Below are 24,501 nucleotides of genomic sequence, written 5' to 3'. Positions count from 1 at the left end.
ATAATTTTCTTGGAGATTATGAATTTTTTCTCGATTCATACCTTATTAAGTAGTTGAACCAGATCGCTAACATTTTCATATACTTCAAACCATAATTTTTTCCCCTAAAGTAACTTAATATTCTTTTGCTTTCATTAAAGACCATACGGAAGTAACTTTCCATTCACAGGTACAACTTACAAAATCAAACATTCCACTCTTTTAAAGGTAAACTAAGACAGAAATTACTCGAAATTATATTCATGAGGATTGCAGTTATGTACAAAAACTGTCACTGTTTTGCCAAAAGAACCCCCTCAACATACTGTTGATATTTCTAAGCAAACTGACCTCCAAGATTCTGAAGCCATCTACGCAGATGCGTGGATCTACTTTTCCAAGTTGAAAATAATAAATTCATCATTTACATGGCTAATGCTCTAGCCTGTTTGAGTTCAGCTCGCTTTTCATAAGAAAAAAATATATAATATATTAATTCCCACTATTTTGTGATCTGTGACACTTCCAAGAGTTCTCTCTGATCTGTAAGAAGGGCCTCATCAGAGCTGCCCCTTCTGTCAACTCCTTGATTTTAATAAGGCCGCTTATAAGGCTACAGCATGTAGAGCCAGCAGCTGTTTATATTAAATTGATTGGAAGAGTGGAAAGAGGAAGGATTGCTGATCTAATTCCAGCAAGCTATGACCATGTCACTCGAGGAAACGACAGTTTTCAGTGTACTCATGTCAGTGATGCCTACTGAGTTATCGCTCCATAACTGACCAACAGCCACTTCCAAACTATCCACTATTTTCATGATAATAACATTGATAACCATTACCGTTCAGCAGTTTAACTATACCATTGAGCTTAAAGTTCTCATGGATGTAAGGATTTGTTGAAGTGGAGCTCGAACACTTGACCAATGAATTTTTTTTTTCTTTTTTGAAGAATTTCTTTTTCTCTTGGGGGAGGACTGCATGCAAGTTGACCCTTGTAAGGTAAATGGGTCATATTTAAGCTATGATACACTTCTCATTTCACTAAACGTTCCTTAAGTTCATCTAAATTCAAAGTCCATGGCACACTCTACTGTGTGAATTACTGCTAACATGCTGAAGTCATGTTTACGATTCTTGCTATCACCTGTATTTCTGGAACGGGTCATGAATTCTAAAATTGCAACATTCATGACAAACATATGAAATACCATATATTATATATCCATATATATATATATATATATATAGATATATATATAATATATATATATATATATCTATATATATAAATAAAAATTATAAGATTAACAAAAATTTACACTACAGCAAATTTCTTACATACATACAATGCACCCAAAATACTATTAAGTTCCAAATGCTTAACACAACTTTTCCTCAGCGTACACCAATAAATGTTTCGTGGGCTTCTCTTTGTTTCCCTGAATTTCATTATTACAGCTTCCATCAAAATGAAAGCCCATCGTGGGTTTCTGGCTGCTGAAATACACTTCCACAAATAAAAATCAATGAGCTACATGCAAATCAACTATGAAACAAACAACAAAAAAATACTGCAAAGACAAGTCCGAGTCAGATTTGGTTACACAATGGAACCAACGGAAATCATTAAAAGAAAAGAATACAGTGCTGCGTAGTAGCCTGTGATCTGCAAAGGGCAATGTACAGAACTCAATTATTAATACTTAAGAGGCAAGTAGTTGTTGAGAAGTGGAGGTGGAAAGTTTAGATGTCAATATGCTGAAATAATGTATGCTGTTATTTTTTTTATATTACACAGCACACAATAATGTAAGGCAAAACAGGAAATGCATGTCATTGTTACCACTCTTAACTACTAAGCACAAATACGATTGACTACATGTAATTTTAGCCATTACATAAATAGCACACATGATGCAATCCTACAGATATTCAAAATAACAAAAATGCACCTTCATAATCGGAACACAATCACTGCTTGCATGAGATCAGTTTGGCTGCATTCAAGACTTGATAAAGTGTGGTACGTGGCAGAGAAGTACATGAAGAGTCAATTAACCACGTAAGGAATCAGAGGAGTCACACCTGTTAAATACAACGGCTGAAGTTGTCAATTGTGGACACTACTTATACTGTAATTTCCAGTTTACTTTACTTACAGTGGGATCCCTGAAACTCTTATGCAGTAAAGTCTAGTGGGGGATGGCAGTTCTTGACAATACAGACTAGTGGAATATTGTCAAAAGTTTGATGACAGTGAATACAAAACCATCTTCATCCAGCAACAATCTGTCTACCTTAAGTATGAAGGTACTCCTTGACAGAGGCAGTGAATACATTACTGGTCAAAATGTCTGAGAATGGGTCGTTCCCAGTCTTCTAATGGTTTCCTTGAATCTGACCAAAACTATATTCTGTTACCGAGGCATATTATATTGTTTTTTTTCTAATGAGGAAGCAACATACTTTACGTATAATGGAAAAGACTGACTTAACTCGAAGCTGGACATCTAAGTTGCTTGGGAAATGAGGATAAACTTTGCACACTGATGCACATGCAACCATTATATTTTGCTCCAACTGAAAAGACCATTCTTGGCAGAAAAGTAACATTGTTTGTGTTCGGATGAGAAACTGCACCATTGAACCTGACACCGCGCGTGATAAACCGACATTTCACTACAGTATTATCACCAACATACAAGTAATGAAAGCATGACTACAGCAAACAGGATCCTACATTGAAAAAACAATTATTGACAACCCTGATGCTAAACATAAAAACTCCCAAAAGTAGAGATCTGTGGGAGACTATACGTACACTTTTAAGTGACATCTACAAGCCAAGAACAGAAACTACCAGACCAATTATAACTACCAATCGTTCAGTCGACTTCTTTCAGTGATTTAATTTCATAGTTTTTCCTACCAAGTCTACTAAACTGTTTGTGCCTGTAACTTACACCTTGTTCATATCGGTTAACAGATTTTACAGTCACTACACATGTCATTTTCGGCCACTGGTAATTACTGTACTGAATCCCATTTAGTGCAATTACAGTAATCCAATGGGGCAAACTAAAATGGAATGACTACCTTCTCCATCAATTTTCTTTCCTGGATGTTCAGCCGTGCTTAAATTTTTAATTACCAACTTTTCATTCAATCATATGCTCACATTGCAGATTTAAAACGTTTCTTGCCTCAAATAGGGGCCACTGTTATCCATAATTTGCATTTTTTCTTGAACTGTTTATTCGTACTTTAGGCAAAGTCATCGTTAAAAACTTTTAAATAGCATTTGATAAAATTGTAAATATCAAATTCATCTACTTGTAGGTTACTTGATACCTGCTTTTCTGATATTTCTTTTTTATTCCTTTATCACTTTATTTATAAATTAAATATCAAGCTTTAAGCTTTCAACAGTTACTTTAAGCTTTTTAACTGTTTTGTCAATGCTGTTTTTCATCATAAGCAAACTGCTATTACTTTAATAAGTTTGAAGTTCTAGAAGTACAATTCTAGACTAACCCAAGAAATGTTATCTAAATAACAAACATGTTCCTTAATATGTGAACCAAATCCTATGCTCTTTTCATTTCAATCCCATTACCCCAACGCTATTCCAATACAATTTTGTATACAGCCCACTTATTTTGCACTACCCCTAGCTATCTTTACAAAATCTCAAGACAACAAGTGGCTATATACCTGTTGGGGTGTGCCCCTTTTACACTCGGTAGAAAAACTGAACTCCAGCACAATGATCAACCTACCGTCTACTGTAGCTATAGGTCATACAGCAATTACAGACAAAATCTAAGACAGTCTTCGTCGTGCCTTCATAGCATTCTCTGGCGAATTCTGAGTTCTCGAGCACAAGTCTTAACTATACCATGGATGATATAATCTAAGAAAAATATTCTATCCGGTCCTTTATCTTTATCTGGGCTTACATAGCTCTGACATACGGCAAGATTTTCAATTCTAAAACACCTTAAACCTTACAAGTGCAAAGTTACGCTTCACACGAACAGTCGAATGAGAACTGAAACGGGAAAGATTTTACATCATAGTACAACGTCTTCAGTACATTGCTTATTTGTTTTCCTCACATACAAAAGAAAATGAATGGAAGTTAACGAGGCACATGACACCGTGTATAAGTCACCACTATACACAGATTACATCAGACAAATCACAATTAGGATGGCTAATGTTACAGCTTACACATTAATTTAAATTTAGTAGGGCGCAGAGAGGACACGTTTCCCACGGTTGTTATTTCTACAACAGAGCTATATAACCGCTTCAAGGCTCGTTAATTAAGTAGCTTGAAGTTCCAAATTCGATAGTGAAAATTGAATAAGAAAGTCTCATCTTGAAGGACATGACAAAAGCATCAGTAGCAAGTGGTGTAGAAATTGAGAGGAAGACATATTGTCAATGGTAATGTGAAAGGTTTGAACTCAGGAGCTACAACAAAAGAAGGACGAGTACTCCTGTCCTGTAAGGAATGGCATTCTTTCAAGAGAAAATTTCACTATTCCAAAGAAAAATTGGATTCCAAAGAGAATTTGAATCATTCCAAAAATTTTTTTGATTATTCCAATTGAAAATTTGATTATTCCAAAGGAAAATTTGATTATTCCATAGAAAAATTTGATTATTCCAAAGGAAAATTTGATTATTACAAAGGAAAATTTGATTCAAAAGAAAAAAAAAGATTATTCCAAAGGATTTGGTTGTTCCAAACAAAAATGTGATTATTCCAAAGGAAAACGTGATTACTGCAAGGAAACTAATCATAAAATTAACCATGAATGAATATGAGTCAATAAAATGTTCTCGAAGGGAAAACTTTGCAAATTATTAACCAAGACACCAAAATAGAGAAATTTTGTGTGTGTAGGAGGGATTAATCAGGTATTAAAGAGTTATCTTCAGGAAACAAAGGCGTGATTGAAGAGAATCCGTAACAACCATCACTATGTACGTAATGACATTTCTCAGCAATATCAGAAGTCTGACTAAGATCGAGGGAGAAGAACCCTATTCAACAATTTGAGCTGATTTGGCTGCGGCAGTACACTGAGTTATCCTAAGGTTTACACGTGTATACAAGCGCGCGCACACATACACACGCACACACACATACACACAGGAATGACTTACTGGAAGGTGGTTAATGTGGACACTAATTCTGTTCTATGAAAGATCAAGCAACACACCAAAGCATCTACTTATTCTCCGTTTCACGTTCCTTTCAGTTTAAATGCGAGTCAACAAAGCATTCTCTCGAAAACAACAGTGAAGACATCTTGACTCAATGTTTGACTAAAGAGCAGAAAATACTGGGTTACAGGTCACGGTACACCGCTTTTGCAGCTGGTAAGGTCACGGGCCTGTAACGTTCCTTACATTTACCCAGAAGAAAGCTACCTTCAATTATATTATCTTAGCAAGTACTGTCCAGTATCTCCTGAAACTACCCACTTGGTAGCTCAGTTAAAAGTCACATCACCGTAGGTAACGAAAGGTTTGCAACCAGATTTAAAGAAAGCTGGTCGAATGTGTTGAAGTGAGCAGAATATTCCAGCAATAAACTCGGTTCTTGGTCCAGTCCATATCTATTGCAATCGTTCATTTACTCAAAGCCAGTTACTTTTCTTACTCTGTGTTAATTTTCTAAAGAAATACCACCATTTTTAAACTAGTCCTAAGACATGTGAATTAATCAGGATTTCGTTATACTGAAATATAACCGGTATAAATTTTTCAACATTTATGGAGCATATATCACGGGCTCTTTTCGGCTTGTCCTGAATCACATAAATATGTGGAAGTTCAGTGGTTATTATGTTAAATATGCATTTACATGTTTCTCTGTTATACTGAACCATCCAAACAAAGTTTCCCTGACTGAAGTTCAGGTATTCATAATGAATACGACAGCCTGAACTTCAGCTGTCTGCTTCGTTTCTACCAGATCTTGACATCAAGCAAATTAGAGGCAAGAAAGAAATATTTCTGGCAGTGCATTGTTAAAACGTATTTGAGCTCCATAAGGACTTAAACACGCTATGGTTGTAAATTCAAGACTTTGCTGCTATTTAGTTGAAAGTTAGATTGAATTAAAGCTGACTTGACCACACATTTTAGAGACATAAGAATAATGGGTCTAGATTGCATATGACAGAGACTAAACTGCACACGTGACTGATCCTAACCTTCAGTAACACTCTGACAATTACAAATATTATACGTCCTGTACAGAGAGTACTAATGTATAGTCGAAGAAGAGACAAAAACTGACACGTCTACTCTCAAACTCACTTTAGATTTCAAACACTGAGTCAAAAGACTTCACTGACCTGACTGTGTTACTTCAATGCTTGATACACGAACACCACCTGAAGCTTCGATTGAACCTCTAGCAACGTGGTTACCCGAGAGAGGATCCCAACACCTACAGACATTGCACTGTACAAGAAACTCATCGGACAGATGGCGCTGTCAACTCTAGCCTTCTCTGAAGAGGTTGGTACTTAAGATTACTTTTACGGTGACAGTTAGATGACTGGTACAGGAGGAAAAATAATTGACATTTCCAACAATGACAAGTACTGAAAGGTCTTCATTATAAAAATATCCTTTTGGAAAACTGTTAAGAATTTCGTTAAACTCTGACAGGAAGCTCGGAGACTCAAGGCATATATTAGTCTTCTTCCTGCAAAAATCACATGGACAATACATGTCATTACATCACAGTAAAAGTGTAAAGTGTATGTACCCTCTGTAGCCAAGAATGCCTAGATTTCCCGTTGTATTCTTGGATAAAAAACCATAGGCACAAGCTGTTTATTTATTTATTTTTTATTTTGTTTACTGTAGGTTCTTCTATGAGAGATGACTGCATCCATTTCAGCGGTCAATCAAGAATTCCTTCTTTGCACTTAGAGCAGTTTCTCCTTGTCAGCACATGACTCCTACAGACCAATGAAAGTTGAGAGTCTGCTTCTCACTGATATGTTAAAGAATCTAGGGCAAAGAGCTATGACTTCTCTTCTTCACAAATGACGACGACACCTCACTTGGATTTTATATTCACAAGAAAATGATTAAACAATGCCAGGGAAGCCAAAGCTCCAGTTACCATAAAAGAAACTGCAACACACTAGAAATGACTATCATATGAACATGGTAACATACAGACGAGAGGCAAAGAAGAGATTAAGCAATGAACACTATCTAATACACCCCACTGTGAAGCCAGGCAGTGACGTATTTTCCAAAGGGGAAACACCAATCTATTTGAGTCAGCACAGAACGAACACAAAAATAAAATCTACGACTTCATTGTTTAGGAAATGAACTGTTATGATTTTAATACTGTTGTAGAACTCAGTTCCCGCCTAAGAATAAAATTATGAGCGAACATCAAATCACTAAATGCCGATTTTACATTACAGTAACATAAAACTGACTAAAAATTGTCATGAAAAACAACAGTGATGCATTCTGAAACCAAAAAAGTTTTTGCTGAAAATTGAGACATGCACGTGAGAGCCAGCTACCTATTGACTACATTTCCCTGTTGCGAACTGCATACTACTTTTCGATTTGAAGCTTTCATTTGATGAAGCTACCTCTTTTGCCCGCGCAGGAGACTGCGTCTCTACTGCCACAGACACTATATCCAAAATGTTGTTGACATGATTCCATCACTGCTTCTGCGTGACTAGTTCACCCTACCATTAAATGGTTTGCAGTTCACACTGCCCAACCCACAGTACCAAGGCAAGACCAGATCAGGATCGTCACAAGTCAAGGCCGAGACGCTGTCAAAAAGCCCGCGAAACATGTTACTCTTCTACCCGTGGCCTTCCAAGAGGAGCAAGGAAGGCGCCGTCCATCGAATCAAACTGAAGTGGTTCTCTTTCAAACTTCCGTATCCAGCAGAGTTCATGCAAGCTCTTCAAAAGCCCGTCCATCAAGAGTCAGTGCTCATCATCAGCAGTGTGGAGAAGTACAATGGCTGTTTACGAATCTCAGGAAGGTTTACATAGGTGTGTCAGGACGTTCCTTGATCCATTTCTCTATCTGGGGGATCTTGACAACCTTTTCGACCAGCGCCTTCAGCCTGGGAACGGCATCCAGGGAGCCCTCGTGATGGGCACTCAGCTGACTCAGGTAACAGGCAACGAACACGTCTGACCACGTCATCTGCCGAATCAAGACGGTCATTAGGGTTATATAAATAGTCATTATGTTATTTTCGAACCGCTCCAAGAAGTTAATAAGGAATATATAATAATTATATTATATTCAAACTGATCTAAGAAGTTAATTGGGATTATATAATAATGATATGATTTTCAAACCGCTCCAAGAAGTTAATTATGAATATATAATAATTATGTTATGTTCAAACTGATCTAAGAAGTTAATTGTGATTCTATAATAAAGTAATGATTTTATTTTCGAACAGCTCCAAGAAGTTAATTAGGATTATATAATAAAGTAATTATATTATTTTCAAACTGATCTAAGAAGTTAATTGGGATTATATAATACGGTATATTTTTTTCAAATTGGTCTAAGAAGTTAATTAGGATTAAATAAAATAGTAATTATATTATTTTCAAACACCTCCCAACAAGTTAATTAGGATTATATCAAACAGTAATTATATTATTTTCAAACTGATCTAAGAAGTTAATTGCGATTACATAGTAATGATATTATTTTCGAACAGCTCCAAGAAGTTAATTAGGATTATATAATACAGTAATTATATTATTTTCAAACAGCTCCAAGAAGTTAATCTGGATTATGTAATACAGTAATTATATTATTTTCAAACTGATCTATTAATTGGGATTAATAACATAGTAATTATATTATTTTCAAACAGCTCCAAAAAGTTAATTATGAATATACAATGGAGTAATTATATTAATTTCAAACAGCTTCAAGAAGTTAATCAGGATTATTTAATAGTCATTATTTTCAAACAGCTCCAAGAAGTTAATTAGGATTATATAACAGTCATTAAATTATTTTCAAACAGCTCAAAGAAGTTAATTTGGATTATACAACATAATAATTATATTTTCAAATAGCTCCAAGAAGTTATTTAGGATTACATAATATAGTAATTATATTATTTTCAAACTGATCTAAGAAATTAATTAGGATTATATGTCATTAAATTATTTACAAACAGCTCCAAGAAGTTAATTTTGAATATATCATATAGTAATTATATTTTCAAATAGCCCCATGAAGTTAATTTGGATTAAATAACATAGCAATAATATCATTTTTAAACAACTTGGCAAAACCACTCAAATATAAATTCCAAAACTCACTGCGATGACAAGAGGCAATAATGAAAAACGCAATTTTCTATATAATAAAGAATCTAACAGAGTTCAGTCATACAAATTACCCCAGTCTTACTATCAATTAGTGACAGTAAACGAACAACACATTTAAACTCACATCTAACTGGGTTGACAGTAATCCTTTACGAAAGTAAAAAGGAGTATTCTATGAAGGGTTTTTTTGCTTTTGTTTTTGCATATTCATCTTTTCAGCAAACTCTGTTTAAAGTGAAAAACCATGAGTCCATTTCATGAAATATTCACTTAATTTATATTCAGGTCGTGAATGAATGCCAGCCATATGTGTAGTAATTCATTCATAACATTATAAAATGGTAATTTTTCCTGGAGATACAAGGAAAGCAGAGATTCGAAGTTTATAACATTTGGAAAAATATAAATGTATTAGAAACAGTATTAGAATTTCACAACCAGTTGAAATTCGTGTTAAATTGTTTATCACAATCGCCTTAAAAAGAAATTACAATTCTTATCATGGAGGTCATCCGATATGACGACAGGGACCAATCTACAGAATCTTCTGACGTATTTGAATCTTAGATGAGGGGTTTCGGTTAAGTGGGGGGAGGGGGCGGGCGGGTTTGAAGGGGATACCAAAGGACTTGATGAGGACTAACCCACAAACCCAGACGTAACAGTGACTCAGAAGGCTACTATTCAGCAGACAAGGATTATATAACTATCCTGAATGTTAAAGAGTATCTCAGAAATAGATCCATTTGCATCAGATTTTTCACACAATTAAAAACAAAGAAAGCCATCCCAAACAGTCATTCTGGAAATGCATGTGACATGCCAGTTTCAGAGATCAATATCATTAATATTCTTTGATTCTTTGGATAATAGCTTCTCCATGAGGAATATTATTATTTATCAGCAATATCACCACATAAACTAAAAAATGTTACGGTAAATGAGATAAAATATTACATTCATGTCTGAGAAATACTACTTCCGAAGTAAAGAAAAACAAATAACAGCTCTAACGAAATTGCTTTGATAAAACCAGAATAAAGGAACACGTAGTACTTTTCCATATCTGCAGAATTCGCAACGTCGTAAAAATAACAGATTTACAAAATTACCTTTGTACGTTGATGAATATGAAAAGAATCATCTCCAAATTAATAATATTACGGAGTTTCAAGTAAACTATAACTGTAAAAGTTCGGTTTTGAACTTTTCTAGTTTCTGTGTCTCAGATTCTAACCAAATCGCACCTTATAAGTGAGAATACAAAACTTAGGCCAAAGGCCAAGCGTTGGGACCTATGAGCTCATTCAGTCCTGGAAGGGAAATCGAGAGTAAATTAGGTTTCAAACCTTCAAGGATGCAACAGGAGAAAAACCTCAAAGCAAGATGGAAGAAAGAGAATATGAACGGAGGTACAGTAAAAGGAACGAAAGGGGTCGCAGCTAGGGGCTACTCCCCTACGGAGGAAACCTCACCTTGTCACCACAGAACCACTCCCGCCCTTCCAGTCTTCGGTCTAGCTCTCTCATGACAGGCGGGAGAGTGCTGGTGTAGAACTCTGTGGCCAACATCTTCGCTTTTTCGGCGTCTCCCGCGTTTCTGTTCAGAGAGAGAGAGAGAGAGAGAGAGAGAGAGAGAGAGAGAGAGAGAGAGAGAGAGAGAGAGAGAGACGTTTTAGATTTGTAATACCTAATTGTAATTCACTTCCCTAGACGGTAACTAATTCATTCCTCTGAAAAATAGTAATTGAAATTTCAAGTTGACAAAAGATGAATTTTTAAATATTTACTTGTCTAAAACCAATCTGTATAATAGGCAATAGGAAAATCATGACAAAATCAAACTAACAAATAATAAATTAATAAATAAAGAAAAAAGGAATTGCAAAATAAACAAATAAAGAAATCAATATAAAGGGAAGGGAAAACGTTAATTTTTTATACCTACTTTTGTAAAACCCATCGGTATAATAATAAAAAAATAAAAAAATAATGAGTAACTAAATGAATAAAATACACGAATGAATTAAAAAAATCGAATAAAGAAATAATATACATGAGTAGAGAAATTAATTAAATGGGAGGGTAAAATGTTAATTTTTTCTTTATGTACTTTTGTAAAACCCATCCGTTTACAGTAACAAAAAAAAGTAAAAAATAGTAATACGCAAATAAATGAATAAAATACACGAATGAATTCACAAAAATCGAATAAAGAATAAATATGTGAATAGAGAAATTAATTTAAAGGGAGGGTAAAACATTAATTTTTTCTATATGTGCTTTTGTAAAAACCATCGGTATAACAGGAAAAATACAAACAATAATAATAAGTCAATAAATTAATAAAATACACGAATGAATTCACAAAATCGAATAAATACTAAATAAATGAATAGAGAAATGAATTAAAAGGGAGGGTAAAACATTAATTTTTTCTGTATGTACTTCTGTAAACCCATCGGTGTAACAGTGACAAGAAAAGAAAAGAAAAAAATTGTAAATAAATGAATAAAATTCACGAATGAATTCACAAATATAGAATAAAGAATAAATGTTTGAATAAAGATATGAATTAAATGTGAGGGTAAAACATTAATTTTTTTCTATATGTGCTTTTGTAAAACCCATTGGTGTAACAGTAAAAAAAATAGAAAATAATAAGTAAATAAATGAATAAAATACACGAAAGAATTCACAAAAGTCGAATAAAGAAATATTATATATAAATAAAAATTTTATTAAAGGGAGGGTAAAACTAATTTTTTTATATGTACCTACTTTTGCAAAACCCATCGGTATAAGAGAAAAAATAATAATAGTAAGTAAATGAATAAAATACAATGAATTGACAAAAATAGAATAAAGAATATCTGGAAACAAATAATAATAAGTATACAAATGAATAAAATACACGAATGAATTCACAAAAATAGAATAAAGAATAACAGGAAAAATAATAATAATAATAAGTAAATAAATGTCCAAATACACGAATGAATTCACAAAAATAGAATAAAGAGAGTCATTGAGCCAGACACTCAAATTTCAGAAAAAGGTACCACCCGACCTGAGTAAACTTAACTCCCATTTTTGGATACCCCTATGTCTATAGTATATGGAAACCCATGTTAACATTGTCAACTGCATAGCTTTTGGCTAATGTAGCCCCTTAATTCCAAATAATCACAAGAATTTTTAAGGTCTCATTGAAAACACTCTTTTGACTGTGTACAGATTATTTTTTAATTCAGATTTCTGAAATTTTATCAGATTGTACACATATCATAGGCAAACCACTGGTGCAAATATTATTATCCTAAGTTTATTACAAGGTCGGATTTTGATACCAGCAAAAAGCAAAAATGAATATTTTTTTGGTATCTACGTAATTAAGTTTAACGGTATGACCATGCAATTGAACAAATAAGAGTTTTAATGATTTTGGATACTGCCCACATGTCTAGGGAACATAATGATATACAATAACCTGATGTAGAATGCATGCTTCTGTGTATTATCAAGCTAATTTACAATTTACACTAAATCGGTACGAGTCGAGCAACCCTATCCGACGTCGATTAATTCTTTCTGTTCACACATAGCTAATACTTCGTCAGAAGGGAAGCAATTAAGGATACTGAAATTTTTCAAGCAGTCCATTGATTGTTGTGGAAAGTTCGTTTCCATCATGTTTTAGTCTAGTGATATTTAGGCCTACAGACTCATATAAAGTGCTATAAATTACTGGCAGCCATGGAATGTTTATATAAAGTATTACCACCTGTTATCATGCAACAAGAGTATTTGTTCCTGCTGTGTTTATGTTTGCTTCTTTTTATCCATTAATTTTGTTTTCAAGAAATGTATTTCCCTTTTTACAGAGCAAGGAATAAAAGGTAAAAAACAATGGCAAGGGAATAATTCACCACTTTTTAGATATAAGACTGCATGCAATATTTTGTTCTACATCTGAAAGCAATACATCACACGCATTGCGAAGGTAAGGTTGACAAATATTATCGTGTTAATGACTTACAAAAATCATTTACATATATTAATAGTCAATTTCCTGCAGTTTCGTCAATTGAGTTATGAACTGACTTGAATTCAGTACTTCCCATTTGGTCATGTATATGATCTTCTGAGATATGTATATTCTTCATTTGCAGATAAATAAAAAAAGTAGAAAACAAGCTCTTCTAGTCCAACATGGCCCAAACTGCTGAAGATGAAGGCTGTCCCATCCCAAAGAAAAGAATTCGCAATAGCTGTATGATTCATTGTACTACTGATAGGTCAGCCCTTGTATCTCCAAAGAACATCAGCTCATGGCAGACTCTTCTCAATGCAGCCAAAATCAGGCAACATGTTGGTATTTTAGAGTTGGCTGAAGGTGTGAAAGATGATGAAATACCTCCAGTTCTTTATCATAGAAAGTGCCATAGTTACTTCAACAAAGTGATAATGAAATAGAATTATCCTCAATTGATTCTCGGCGATCCATTCGTGGCAAACCAAGTAGTTTAAGTGTTTATAGCAGTGAAGAATGCATCATTTGTGGAAGGAGAACAAAGTACAAGAGTGGATCAGGAACTAGAGAAAACCTGGTCCGATGCCAGGAGTTTCGCGCAGATGACACTCTCAGGAGGGCTGCTTTAGTAAAAATGGATGAAAAAATGCTTGCAATTCTTAGTACAGACTTAATTGCTTCAGAAGGACATTATCATTCAACATGTTATAAAGCTTATACCTGGAAGGTGGCTAAAAGTAATAAAATTGTAGAAAATGGTGAAAGCAAAGGTACTGATATGGAAGAGGCACACTGTGTTGAAGAAGATGCATATTGTAATGCAGAAAGGCTGGCACAAGAGGAGCTGTATACATATATTCGAAATGATATAATTTCCAAAGCCACAAATTGTAGAAATTACATATCTTGTATCACGAATAGAATCATCATTGACATCCTTAGGCATAGATAGTGTGAGAAAAAGTACAAGGAAACACATCTTCGTCGTAAACTTGAAGCTGAATTTGGTGAGAGTTTACACATTGTGTCTAATACTAATGGTAGACTGCTGTTATACCCTGACAGTATGTCTAAAAATGAACTTGTTAAACATGCATTTGGGCTTCAAGAAAAACTCAACCAAGCAAATTCAAGCAAATCTCCAGAGACAGTTATGAAAGCTGCTATGCAAATAAGGACTGACATAAAAAATCATGATTTCAACCAGTCTTGGCCTCCCAGTACAGATGAACCTTTTGAGCTGCCTGTCTCTCTGAGACAGTTTCTCTCTACCTTGCTGACTGGAGGAAATGAAAATATAGACCCACAAAGAAGAGTACAGAGACTTATCAGCTCATTGGCAGTGATTTGATTTATGCAGTATCTCATGGCAAAATAAAACCTCCAAAACACATTTTGCTGCCATCTGCTGTAAAGACACTCACTGGCAATGTTGAACTTATTCAAATTCTGAACAGATTCTGTCATGGTATTTCTTATACATTGCTTGAAGAAATTGATACAGCCCTTTGCCTCCAGAAGTTAGCTTCAGCAGAGGGACCTGCTTTACCTGAAAGTATTTCACCACATGTCTTCACTACTTTGGCTTTTGATAATATTGATCGCCTGGAAGAAACAATTACAGGAGAAGGTACTTCACATAGAGTTAACGGGATCATCATTCAGGCAAAGGTTGAAGGTTCTGTTCCAATGAAGACAAAGCCAAGCATAACCAAAGTCAAAACAGCGAAGCATCAGTGCTACACCAAAGTTAATTCCTGTGTATAATGCAGGGAAAAAACTGGGACCATCATGTGTTGATGGCATTGAAATTGATGCAACTCATGAAATTCAAGAGGCAAGATTTAAGAATTTCATCTGGCTTATGTTAAGGATGTTCGACAATAATATTCAAACAGTATGCAGCTGGACAGGTTTTAACATGCTTATCCGAGATGATATTGATATATCCCAAGACACAATTGGATACTTGCCCACAATCAATGCTCCTGCTACTGACATGTCAACAATTAATGAAATACTCCATCAGTCTCTTCAAATCATGCAATCTCTTGAATTGCCAAAAATTGTTTGTGTGTTTGACCAGGCAATATATTCTAAAGTTACTGAGGTGGTGTGGAAACATGATGAATTCAAAAATGTAATAATTAGGATGGGAGATTTCCACCTCATATGCAACTTACTATCAATAATTGGAAAGCGTTTTGTAGATGCTGGGCTGCGGGACCTTTGTGTTGAGGCTAAAGTTGTTGCAGAGGGCTCTGTGTTTCATCTGTCATGGAAGGTAGACAATACAATCGAGCTGTAAGAGCCCACAAGCTTGTATATGAGGCACTAATGAGACTTGTCTGGAAGAGATTTATTGTGTGGCTTGAGACAGAACATAAGGATATGATGGTACATTTAGAACACCTTTTAAACTATGATGTAAATGACTTCCATAGCAGCATAACTCATTCAGCTTATGACAATCTACGGGAAAACTCCCACTTTGCTAGAATACTGGAATTATTTTATGAACATCTTGGTATCCTCACCAGTCAGCACACTCTCTCTGCATTTTGGGTATCATATTTGGATATGGTTGATATACTACTGGGTCTGCTTAGGGCTTCTAGAGAAGGAAATTGGCTTCTCCATCTTACCATGGTTAGAAAAATGATTTGTTGGTGTTTTGCATATGATAAAATTAACTATGCAAGGTTCTTACCCTATTACTATGCTACAATGTCAAGACTCCATGTAGATCATCCAGATGTCTATGACGAGTTCATGAAAGGTGCCTTTTCTGTTCAGATTGGGGACAAAAATCCTTTTGGCAGAATTCCCGTTGATCAAGCAATTGAAGAAACGGTAAATAAAGACACCCAGACACCTGGAGGAACCAAACGATTTAGCCTGAAGGGTGGGGCTGTGAGGCGCTATTACCTAAATGCTGAGTACAGAAGCAAATTCCTTTGGCAGATCAGGGAAATGACAGGACAAGGTGAATCAAAGTTGACACATCCTGATCTTCAACCTAAAAGAATAGAAAAAGATGAATGTCAAGTAAGCTCTTTGGTTGAAATAATGGAAAGTCATTGGATCAATCCCTTCGACCCTGACCAAACAGAATTTGTAAACCTAGCAAGTGGGAAAGTTGCACCACCAGATGTTGCAAAAGATCTCCTTAAAGCAGAAAAAAGTAGGAGAAGCAGCATATGAAACCATTCAAGCGTGAGCGTATTGAAGGGGATCTTTCTAAGCAACAGTTCCATGGAAGAATGAAAAAAGCTCAAGCTGAAGACATTTTCTGATGCATACAAGACAATTCATAAAGTTGGATCATCAAAGGATATTGTTCTTATGCTGACAGAAAATTATTTGCTCATATGATTCTTGTAGCAGAAAAGAGGGAGTTAGACATGAAAGAGGTATTGTCACATGCCTTTGGGACCCTTGCCATGGTCCTTAGCATATGGGGATGGACAATTAGAAAAACTAACAAAAGTGTCTTGGCAAAAGAACTTATGAAGATGATCACACCAACAGAGGTTATTCCTGTAGATAGAGCAACCATAATTGATGGAATGGGATTAATTCAGAAAATGAAACCTACAGATAAGACCTTTGCAGAATTGGCTGTTTCTGTCCTTTCTCAGGTTATCCACGAAGGCAGCGGAAGCCAACGCATTGATATAGTATTCGATGTGTATCGTGATAAGGTCCATCAAGGACCTTGAAAGGCAAAAGGAGAGGTGAAGGAATGGGCATACAGCTAAGCAATATAGCTCCAGGCCACACAATTCAACAATGGAGAAAAATTCTTGTTGTGCATCAAGCAAGAAAAACCTCATCAAATTCTTGGTAAATGAGTGGCAAAAAGCTCCTCTGAGAGAAAGCTTAAATGATACCGTACTCTGTGACATGCGAAGAAAAATGCTACAAACTAACTAAAGAATTATCAGAAGTTGAAACTAATTTGGAGTGTCTCCAGGAAGAAGCAGACACTCGCATTCTCCTGCATGCCTTACATGCAGCTGAGTCTGAGATCAAGAATGTGGTTATCAATGCAGAGGATTTCAGATGTCTTGGTTATAGCATTAGGTATCAGTAGCTTGATCCCTGTACACTGTATATGAAATGTGGGAAAAAAAACCCGAACTCAGTTTATTAACATTAAAAAACTTAGTGAGGCACTTGGAACAGCAGTATGTGAGGCTTTAATTGGCATGCATGCATTCACTGGTTGCGACACTGTCAGCGCCTTCGCAGGAAGAGGAAAATTCAATGCATTTAACCAAATGAAATCAAACAAGACATATCAAGCTACATATTGTGAACTCGGCCGCAATGCAACTGTTTCATCGGACCTATTTGAAAAACTGCAGATAATCACCTGCAGCATGTACAATAGTGCTACAAAAACAACGTCAGTGAACTCACTTCGCCATCAACTCTTCTGTGCTAAGCGGGGAGAAATAGAGTCAAGCAGTTTACCACCATGCCAGGACTCCCTTTTCATGCATGTACAAAGGGCTAACTTCCAATCTGCAATTTGGAGACAGTGTTTGCAGCGTTATCCTGTTCTACCAAATCCAACAGAGTCAGGCTGGGAAATAGATAATGGTACCTTAGCCATCAAATGGCTACAAGGACCTCCTGCACAGAGGGCAGTACTACAGCTACTAGCATGCAGGTGTGCACGTTCCTGCAAGTCATCAGATTGTACTTGCCCTTTATCAATGGCTTGAAAAGTACAGATATGCTGCAAACTTCAAACTTGCAATAATCAAGGGAAAGATAGGGAACCTAGTACAGAATTGCAGGACTTGTGTGACGACGAATATGATGATTAATAATGGTTTATATAATCCTTATAATAATTGTAGTTTTGGTGATAATTGGGTTAATATGGCGAGTGTTATCATATGAACTAATTTTTTCTGTTAAATAATTTCAGACCACCATAATTTTTATTGCAATATTATACGGTTATAGGGATAGATATTAAAATTTTATGTTCTGTTTAAATACGAGATGGTTTTTAGTTTCTAAGTAATTTTTTTTGTTTTATTTTGTAACTAATGCCATGAGAATATTGCTTGCATAAACTTTTAGGAGACAAGATTATTTGCTTTTTGATAAAAAAGTTTGAGCTGCGTATGAATAGAAAATAGTCGCGTAGGATAGGATTATACGACTTTTAATATTTCATTGTATTTGTAAATTAGCTTGATTATACAAATACTCATGTATCCCAAAACAAAATATTATATATCAATGCGTTCCTTGGACATGTGTGCAGTATCCTAGATCATTAGAATTCTGATTTGTTTTATTGTATGGTCATAAAGTTAAACGTAATTAAGTTTATACAAAAAAATTCTTCATTTTAGTTATTTTCAGATATCAAAATCTGACCTTGTAATAAACTTAGGACAATAATATTTGCACTAGTGGTTTGCATATAATATGTGTACAATCTGATAAAATTTCAGAAATCTGCATTAAAAAATAATCTGTATACAGTCAAAAGATTGTTTTCAATGAGACCTTAAAAATTCTTGTGATTATTTGGAATCAATGGGCTACACTGACCAAAAGCTATGCAGTTGACAATGTTAACAAGGATTTTCATAAACTACAGACATGGGGGTATCTAGAAATGGGGGTACCTTTTTTTGGTCTGGCTCATGGACTAAATGAATGAATAAAAATCGAACTGACTTGGCATAGACCATCTGGGCAGCGTGGGGCAGCAGGTCATGGACGGAGTCTGCCACTTCGTCGCCGATGGCAGATTCCCAGGGGTCATCCACATAGAGGTTGTGCATCCTTCCAAGGTAGCGGCAGATCGTCACCGACTGGCTCAGGGGCTTGTCGTCGATGTACAGCACGGGCACCTTGCCGTAGGGCATCTCTGGAAACGAGGTCATTTCCGTTAATTTATGTACATGTTTAATTTCCGTGCGGTGTAAGTACATTTCAGTTCTGTAGTTTGGTTAAGAGAGAAATATATATATATATATATATATATATATATATATATATACAATATATTTATATAATATATATAATAATATATATATATATATATATATATATATGGGGATACAATCCACAATGATGTCAAATCCTTCTGTAGTTTTATAAAATATATATTTCCTGTATAAAACTACAGAAGGATTTACTTCATTATGGATTGTATCCCCATTTAAGGACAATAATTAGATTCTGCATATATATATATATAATATATATATATATATATATATATATATCTATATATATATATATATATAATAAAGGGAGTCCATAAAAACGCCAAAATACAAAAAGTAAGTACTACTACATTTCAGAGACTGCGTCCCTCTCTCTTCATTACCTACCTGAAGAGAGAGAGACAGCAGTCTCTGAAATGTAGTAGTGGCTTTACTTTCTATAATTTGGCGTTTTTTATGGACTCCCTTCATTAGATTGAAATCTGTTGCAACAGAACATTTTTACCATTCATATATATATATATATATATATATATATATATATATATATATATATATATATATATATATATATATATATATATTTAAGAAACAATTCATACCGTCTTTTTATCTTCTTTGCTAAGGGCAGTGGGTCTGTTTGGCATGTCTATGTGTAGCACGGGTCCAAAAAAAAAAACAAGAAAAAGTAAAAAGGTTTAACTGTAACTAGGAGAACTTAACAATGTAGGAAATTATAATAATTCCGAATTAGAGCGAATTGGATGTTAAAGGACATTTGTATCTTAATGCATGTACGTATATGAATCACGGTGATGTGATTAAAAAATTCATATTTATTTATAATTTATATATATATATATATATATATATATATATATATATATATATATATATATATATAAACACGCGTCTAGGTGTTACTATCTGGTTAAAGTTTCACGAAATCGTAATGCATGTAAATATAGACAACACAAAAAAAGGACCTTTTAACAGCTTCTCTAACATGTTATACAGCGTTTCCACCTTGGAAGGGTTACCAATCCCCCTCCCCCCTCTCTCCCTCCCTTAGAAAAGTTACAACCCCGCCCTCCTCTTCCCCACAGACCCCGGACTCAACCAAGGGGAAGGGGAGCCTGGCGGATGTGGCTCGTCAGAACGTATTCTTCGCGAGTTTCAAAATGAGTACTCGAGTTCGAAACTGATCCTCCTCTTTACAATAAAGATCTGATTGAAAAGCTTTTCAACTGGTACCCCTTTCGAATCGGGTGTCTAAGGATGCAGGAAGAAGTCCTCTGAGAGAGAGAGAGAGAGAGAGAGGAAGAGAGAGAAGAGAGAGATAGAGAGAGAGAGAGAGAGAAGAGAGAGAGAGAGAGGAGAGACGAGGAGAGAGAGAGAGAGAGTGGTTTAATATCGAAGTTGGAGAAAAACTTAAAAACAGGTTTGGTTTATTGTTGTGGTTCTCCTGTTTCTCAAATACTGGAAGAAGAAATGATGCGGTGAAGATGAAACGTAAGAATATCCTTAAAAGTTAATAATATATATATATATATATATATATATATATATATATTATATATATATAGTTATATTATTACACATATATGTAATTGCAATAGCCACAATGCCCTCTTAACTTCTCATATATATATCTATATATATATATATATATATATATATCATATATATATATATAGGTATGTATAATACTACCTTTTACCCACCTGTATTCATAAATACACAGAATATTAAGATTTGCTCTCTTGCAACATAAGGAAGAATTTCACGTTACACCTGTAAGTACATATGAACAAAGATACCACCATTAACAAAATAACATTGCTTTGTGCATGAAGCGCACAAAAAATATATATTTAATTACAAAACGGCAGAATAGAACCAGGAAAGCTATTTAAGACGAAACAATATTAATTCCTCAGTTACCGTTTTTATACGTCAAAGTCAGAGGCAGTACTAGTTCCCGAGTTACCGTTTTTAAAAAGTCAAATTAAGAGGCATTATTAATTCCCCAGTCACAGTATCAATTCCTCAGTTACCGTTTTTGAAAGAAAAGTCAGAGGCTGTATTAATTCCCGAGCTACCAGTTTTAAAAGTCAAAGTCTGAGGCACGTGCAGGAATCGAACTCCAAAACTCCCAGATGTCACATCAACACTATACTACTCCGGCACTCCGCGACCTTAGTATGCACGAATCTCTCCCCACAGTGTGTCTCAGTGGCGTGTTCGGTTTGGTCTTGGCCTGCCACCTCGGTGGCCGCGAGTTCGATTCTCGGACATTCCATTGAGGGATCAGAGATGTGTATTTCTGGTGATAGAAGTTCACTCTCGACGTGGTTCGGAAGTCACGTAAAGCCGTTGGTCCCGTTGCTGAATAACCACTGGTTCCATGCAACGTAAAAAACACCATACAAACAAACAAACCATTCCATGGTATGAAACTAACTTTGAAAGTACAAGCAAAGACTAGGTACCTATTAGCATATTAGCTTTTGGATCATTCCTAGATAGTGACCCCCTAGGGTTTATGATATTGACAGTCTTTTGTTTATGTTTTTATGGTAAACTCCAAAGGGTTTGTACTAAACACGCCGCAAAGGTGGATACATACCGGTTAAAACCCCTGGAGGCCACTATCCAGGAAAGATCCAAGTTTTTTAAATAATTGGCGAAAAGGCAGAAGATCTCTATTACAAAACCAACAGGATGGAATTTACAAGAAATCCGACCTATAAGGACGTGAAATCAGCAAAAATGACAAAATTGCGAAGTATAAATAAAAGTTGATTTAAATAAACTACACTTAAGGAAATTTGTATACAAAGTGATGAGTAAACATGGATGAAAAATACTAAATCCAGTAAACAAAACAAAAAAAGCAAGTAGACATCGTATGTACATTACTGCCAATTCCTGGCAACCCAATCTCCACCCCACCCCAAAGAGAGAGAGAGAGAGGAGAGAGAGAGAGAGAGAGAGAGAGAGAGAGAGAAACAAGCCAAACTCTTGGCACATAACGTATTATACTCATGAACAAAGTTCGCTAAAAACCTTAGCAGGCTTAGATTTATAAACAAAGTAGACCTATAATCAGACGCTGAATTATAGACAACGTGGCTAAATATACGCAGAATTATAAACAGAGTGAGTCAGACCAGACTGAATCAGAATTATAGACAAGGTAAATCTAATCAAGCTTACAACTATATAAAAATAAATCATAAGGCGGCCCACATTTATAGACAAAACAATCCTAAACAGACCAACAATTAAAGATAAGTTTTCCTAAACAGGGGTTAAATTGTACAGACAGCAATTCCAAACAGGAACAGAGTTAGCGGCAAAGTAATCCTAAACGGGTACGAAATCATTAAGTACTCCTAAAAAGGCACAGAGAACAAAAGATAAACTACAAATTAATCGTAAACGGGGCTAAAATTATACTAATCCCAGACAGGAAGAGTTACAAACAAATTAATCATAAAAGGGTACAAAATCATTAATCCTGAAACAGAAACAAAGTAATCCTAAAATAAAGTCATAGAAAGTAATCTTAAAAAGGCACAGATTAAAAAAAGCAACTACCTTATAAATTGATTTTAAAATGACATTCCTATCTCCAAAGTATCACGTAGTATAAAGTAATCTAAACGGGTACAAAATCATTAAGTAATCCTGAAAAAGTAACGTAATTTTAAACAAAGTAATCGTAAAACAAAACCATAGAAAGTAATCTTAAAAAGGCACAGATTAAAAAAAAAAGGGCAACTACCTTATAAATCCTCTTTAAATTGACATTCGTTTCCAACGTATATCAGCGGGAATTCATTTCCGTTCTCTTATCTGTTTAAATTACGACGCTTGGAATGCCGTCCCCTCTTAAGCGATGATAATCAGGGATTCATTGAACATTAGAGATGAATGAAGAAGGATGATTTAGGGCACCGGGGGGGGGGGGGGGGGGGGGGGGGGGGGGGTGGGGGGGGGGGGGTGAGAAGGCTCCAATCACGGAATACCAATCGTCCATTAGCTGAGGAATCCGAGATGAGATCGCCTACAGGATTATTCGTGCCTGACGGTAAGAATTCTTCATTTAATGTGTTCTTACATTTAAAAAGGAGTATTTATTTAATTTTCACATATTTAATTCATTAAAAAGTACGTGCCACAGTGCATAATAGGAACATCGGGAAATAGTTACAGTAAATGGAATAAATGGCAATAATGTTAAACTTAAACTTCGTATCTATCTTTTTTTCACGTTCGTGTGCGACGAAAAGTGATGTACAGTTTCTTTGGTGTGTGTGTGTGTGTGTGTGTGTGGTGTGTGTGTGTGTGTGTCAGAGTTACCGTCATTGCTTTGTTATTTCTATCAAGTTTTATTTTTTTTTATGCCCTCAAGAATTTTATCGATACAAACCCGTTCAGTGCCACTAACTTGCATATCTGGATTTTTTTAAATTGATACATGTGTGATAGAGCCTTTCTTCCCCTAAGAGGAAGTAGCACCGGGTGTTGTTATATTTCCAATTTTTAGCAAGCGTATCTGTGATCAGGTTATTAAGTGTAGATTAAAGCACAGATTACAGCGGGACAAATACGAAACTAATGGAAGAATGTAATATCAAACTGAAAATAATAATGACTCCCTCTCAAATATGAGAGACGAGGCTCGTGCACGTGCTTGGTCAAAATATGCGCCAGTTAAGAATGGAAATGGGAGAGTTAAGTATATCTTAGTTTAACTTGGCCATTGAGCTGATTAACAGCTCTCCCAGGGCTGGTCCGAAGGATTCGATTTTTTTTACTTGGCTATGAACCACTTGCTTACTTTGCAACGGGAGCTACAGCTTATTGTGGGATCTGAACCACATTACATCGAGAAATGAATTTCCAATCACCAGAAACAAATTCCTTCGACTCCTTGTTGGCAAAGCGAGGAAGCGAGATCAGTAGGCGAGCACGTAACTCACTCGTCCAACGAGCAATTGGAGAGAGAGAGAGAGAGAGAGAGAGAGAGAGAGAGAGTAAAACAAGGTTTGTAAATGACAAATTACAGTTGCGTTTGCATACACGGATGGTCTTTAAAAAATTTATATG

At 35.3% G+C, this 24,501-nt stretch overlaps 1 protein-coding gene across 6 annotated transcripts in view; it reads right to left on the bottom strand.

The window, feature by feature from the left end:
* Positions 1-1,757: 1,757 nt before the first annotated feature.
* LOC135200308 (hematopoietic prostaglandin D synthase-like) overlaps positions 1,758-24,501 on the bottom strand; it is a 533,645-nt gene continuing 510,901 nt past the window's right edge. For 5 of the 6 annotated variants that reach the window (XM_064228852.1, XM_064228854.1, XM_064228851.1 and 2 more), the window contains 3 exons: positions 19,109-19,301; positions 10,843-10,966; positions 1,758-8,210 (listed from right to left, as the gene is read on the bottom strand). In XM_064228852.1, the coding sequence (XP_064084922.1) occupies positions 8,046-8,210; positions 10,843-10,966; positions 19,109-19,301 (482 nt within the window). In that variant the 3' untranslated portion in view covers positions 1,758-8,045. The remainder of the gene's footprint in view (positions 8,211-10,842; positions 10,967-19,108; positions 19,302-24,501) is intronic. The other variant, XR_010311255.1, reaches the window with a different exon arrangement.

Source organism: Macrobrachium nipponense, chromosome 26 (genome assembly GCF_015104395.2).
Source record: "Macrobrachium nipponense isolate FS-2020 chromosome 26, ASM1510439v2, whole genome shotgun sequence".
Classification (NCBI taxonomy): Eukaryota; Metazoa; Arthropoda; class Malacostraca; order Decapoda; family Palaemonidae; genus Macrobrachium; species Macrobrachium nipponense.
This window is presented reverse-complemented; position numbering and strand designations above follow the sequence as displayed.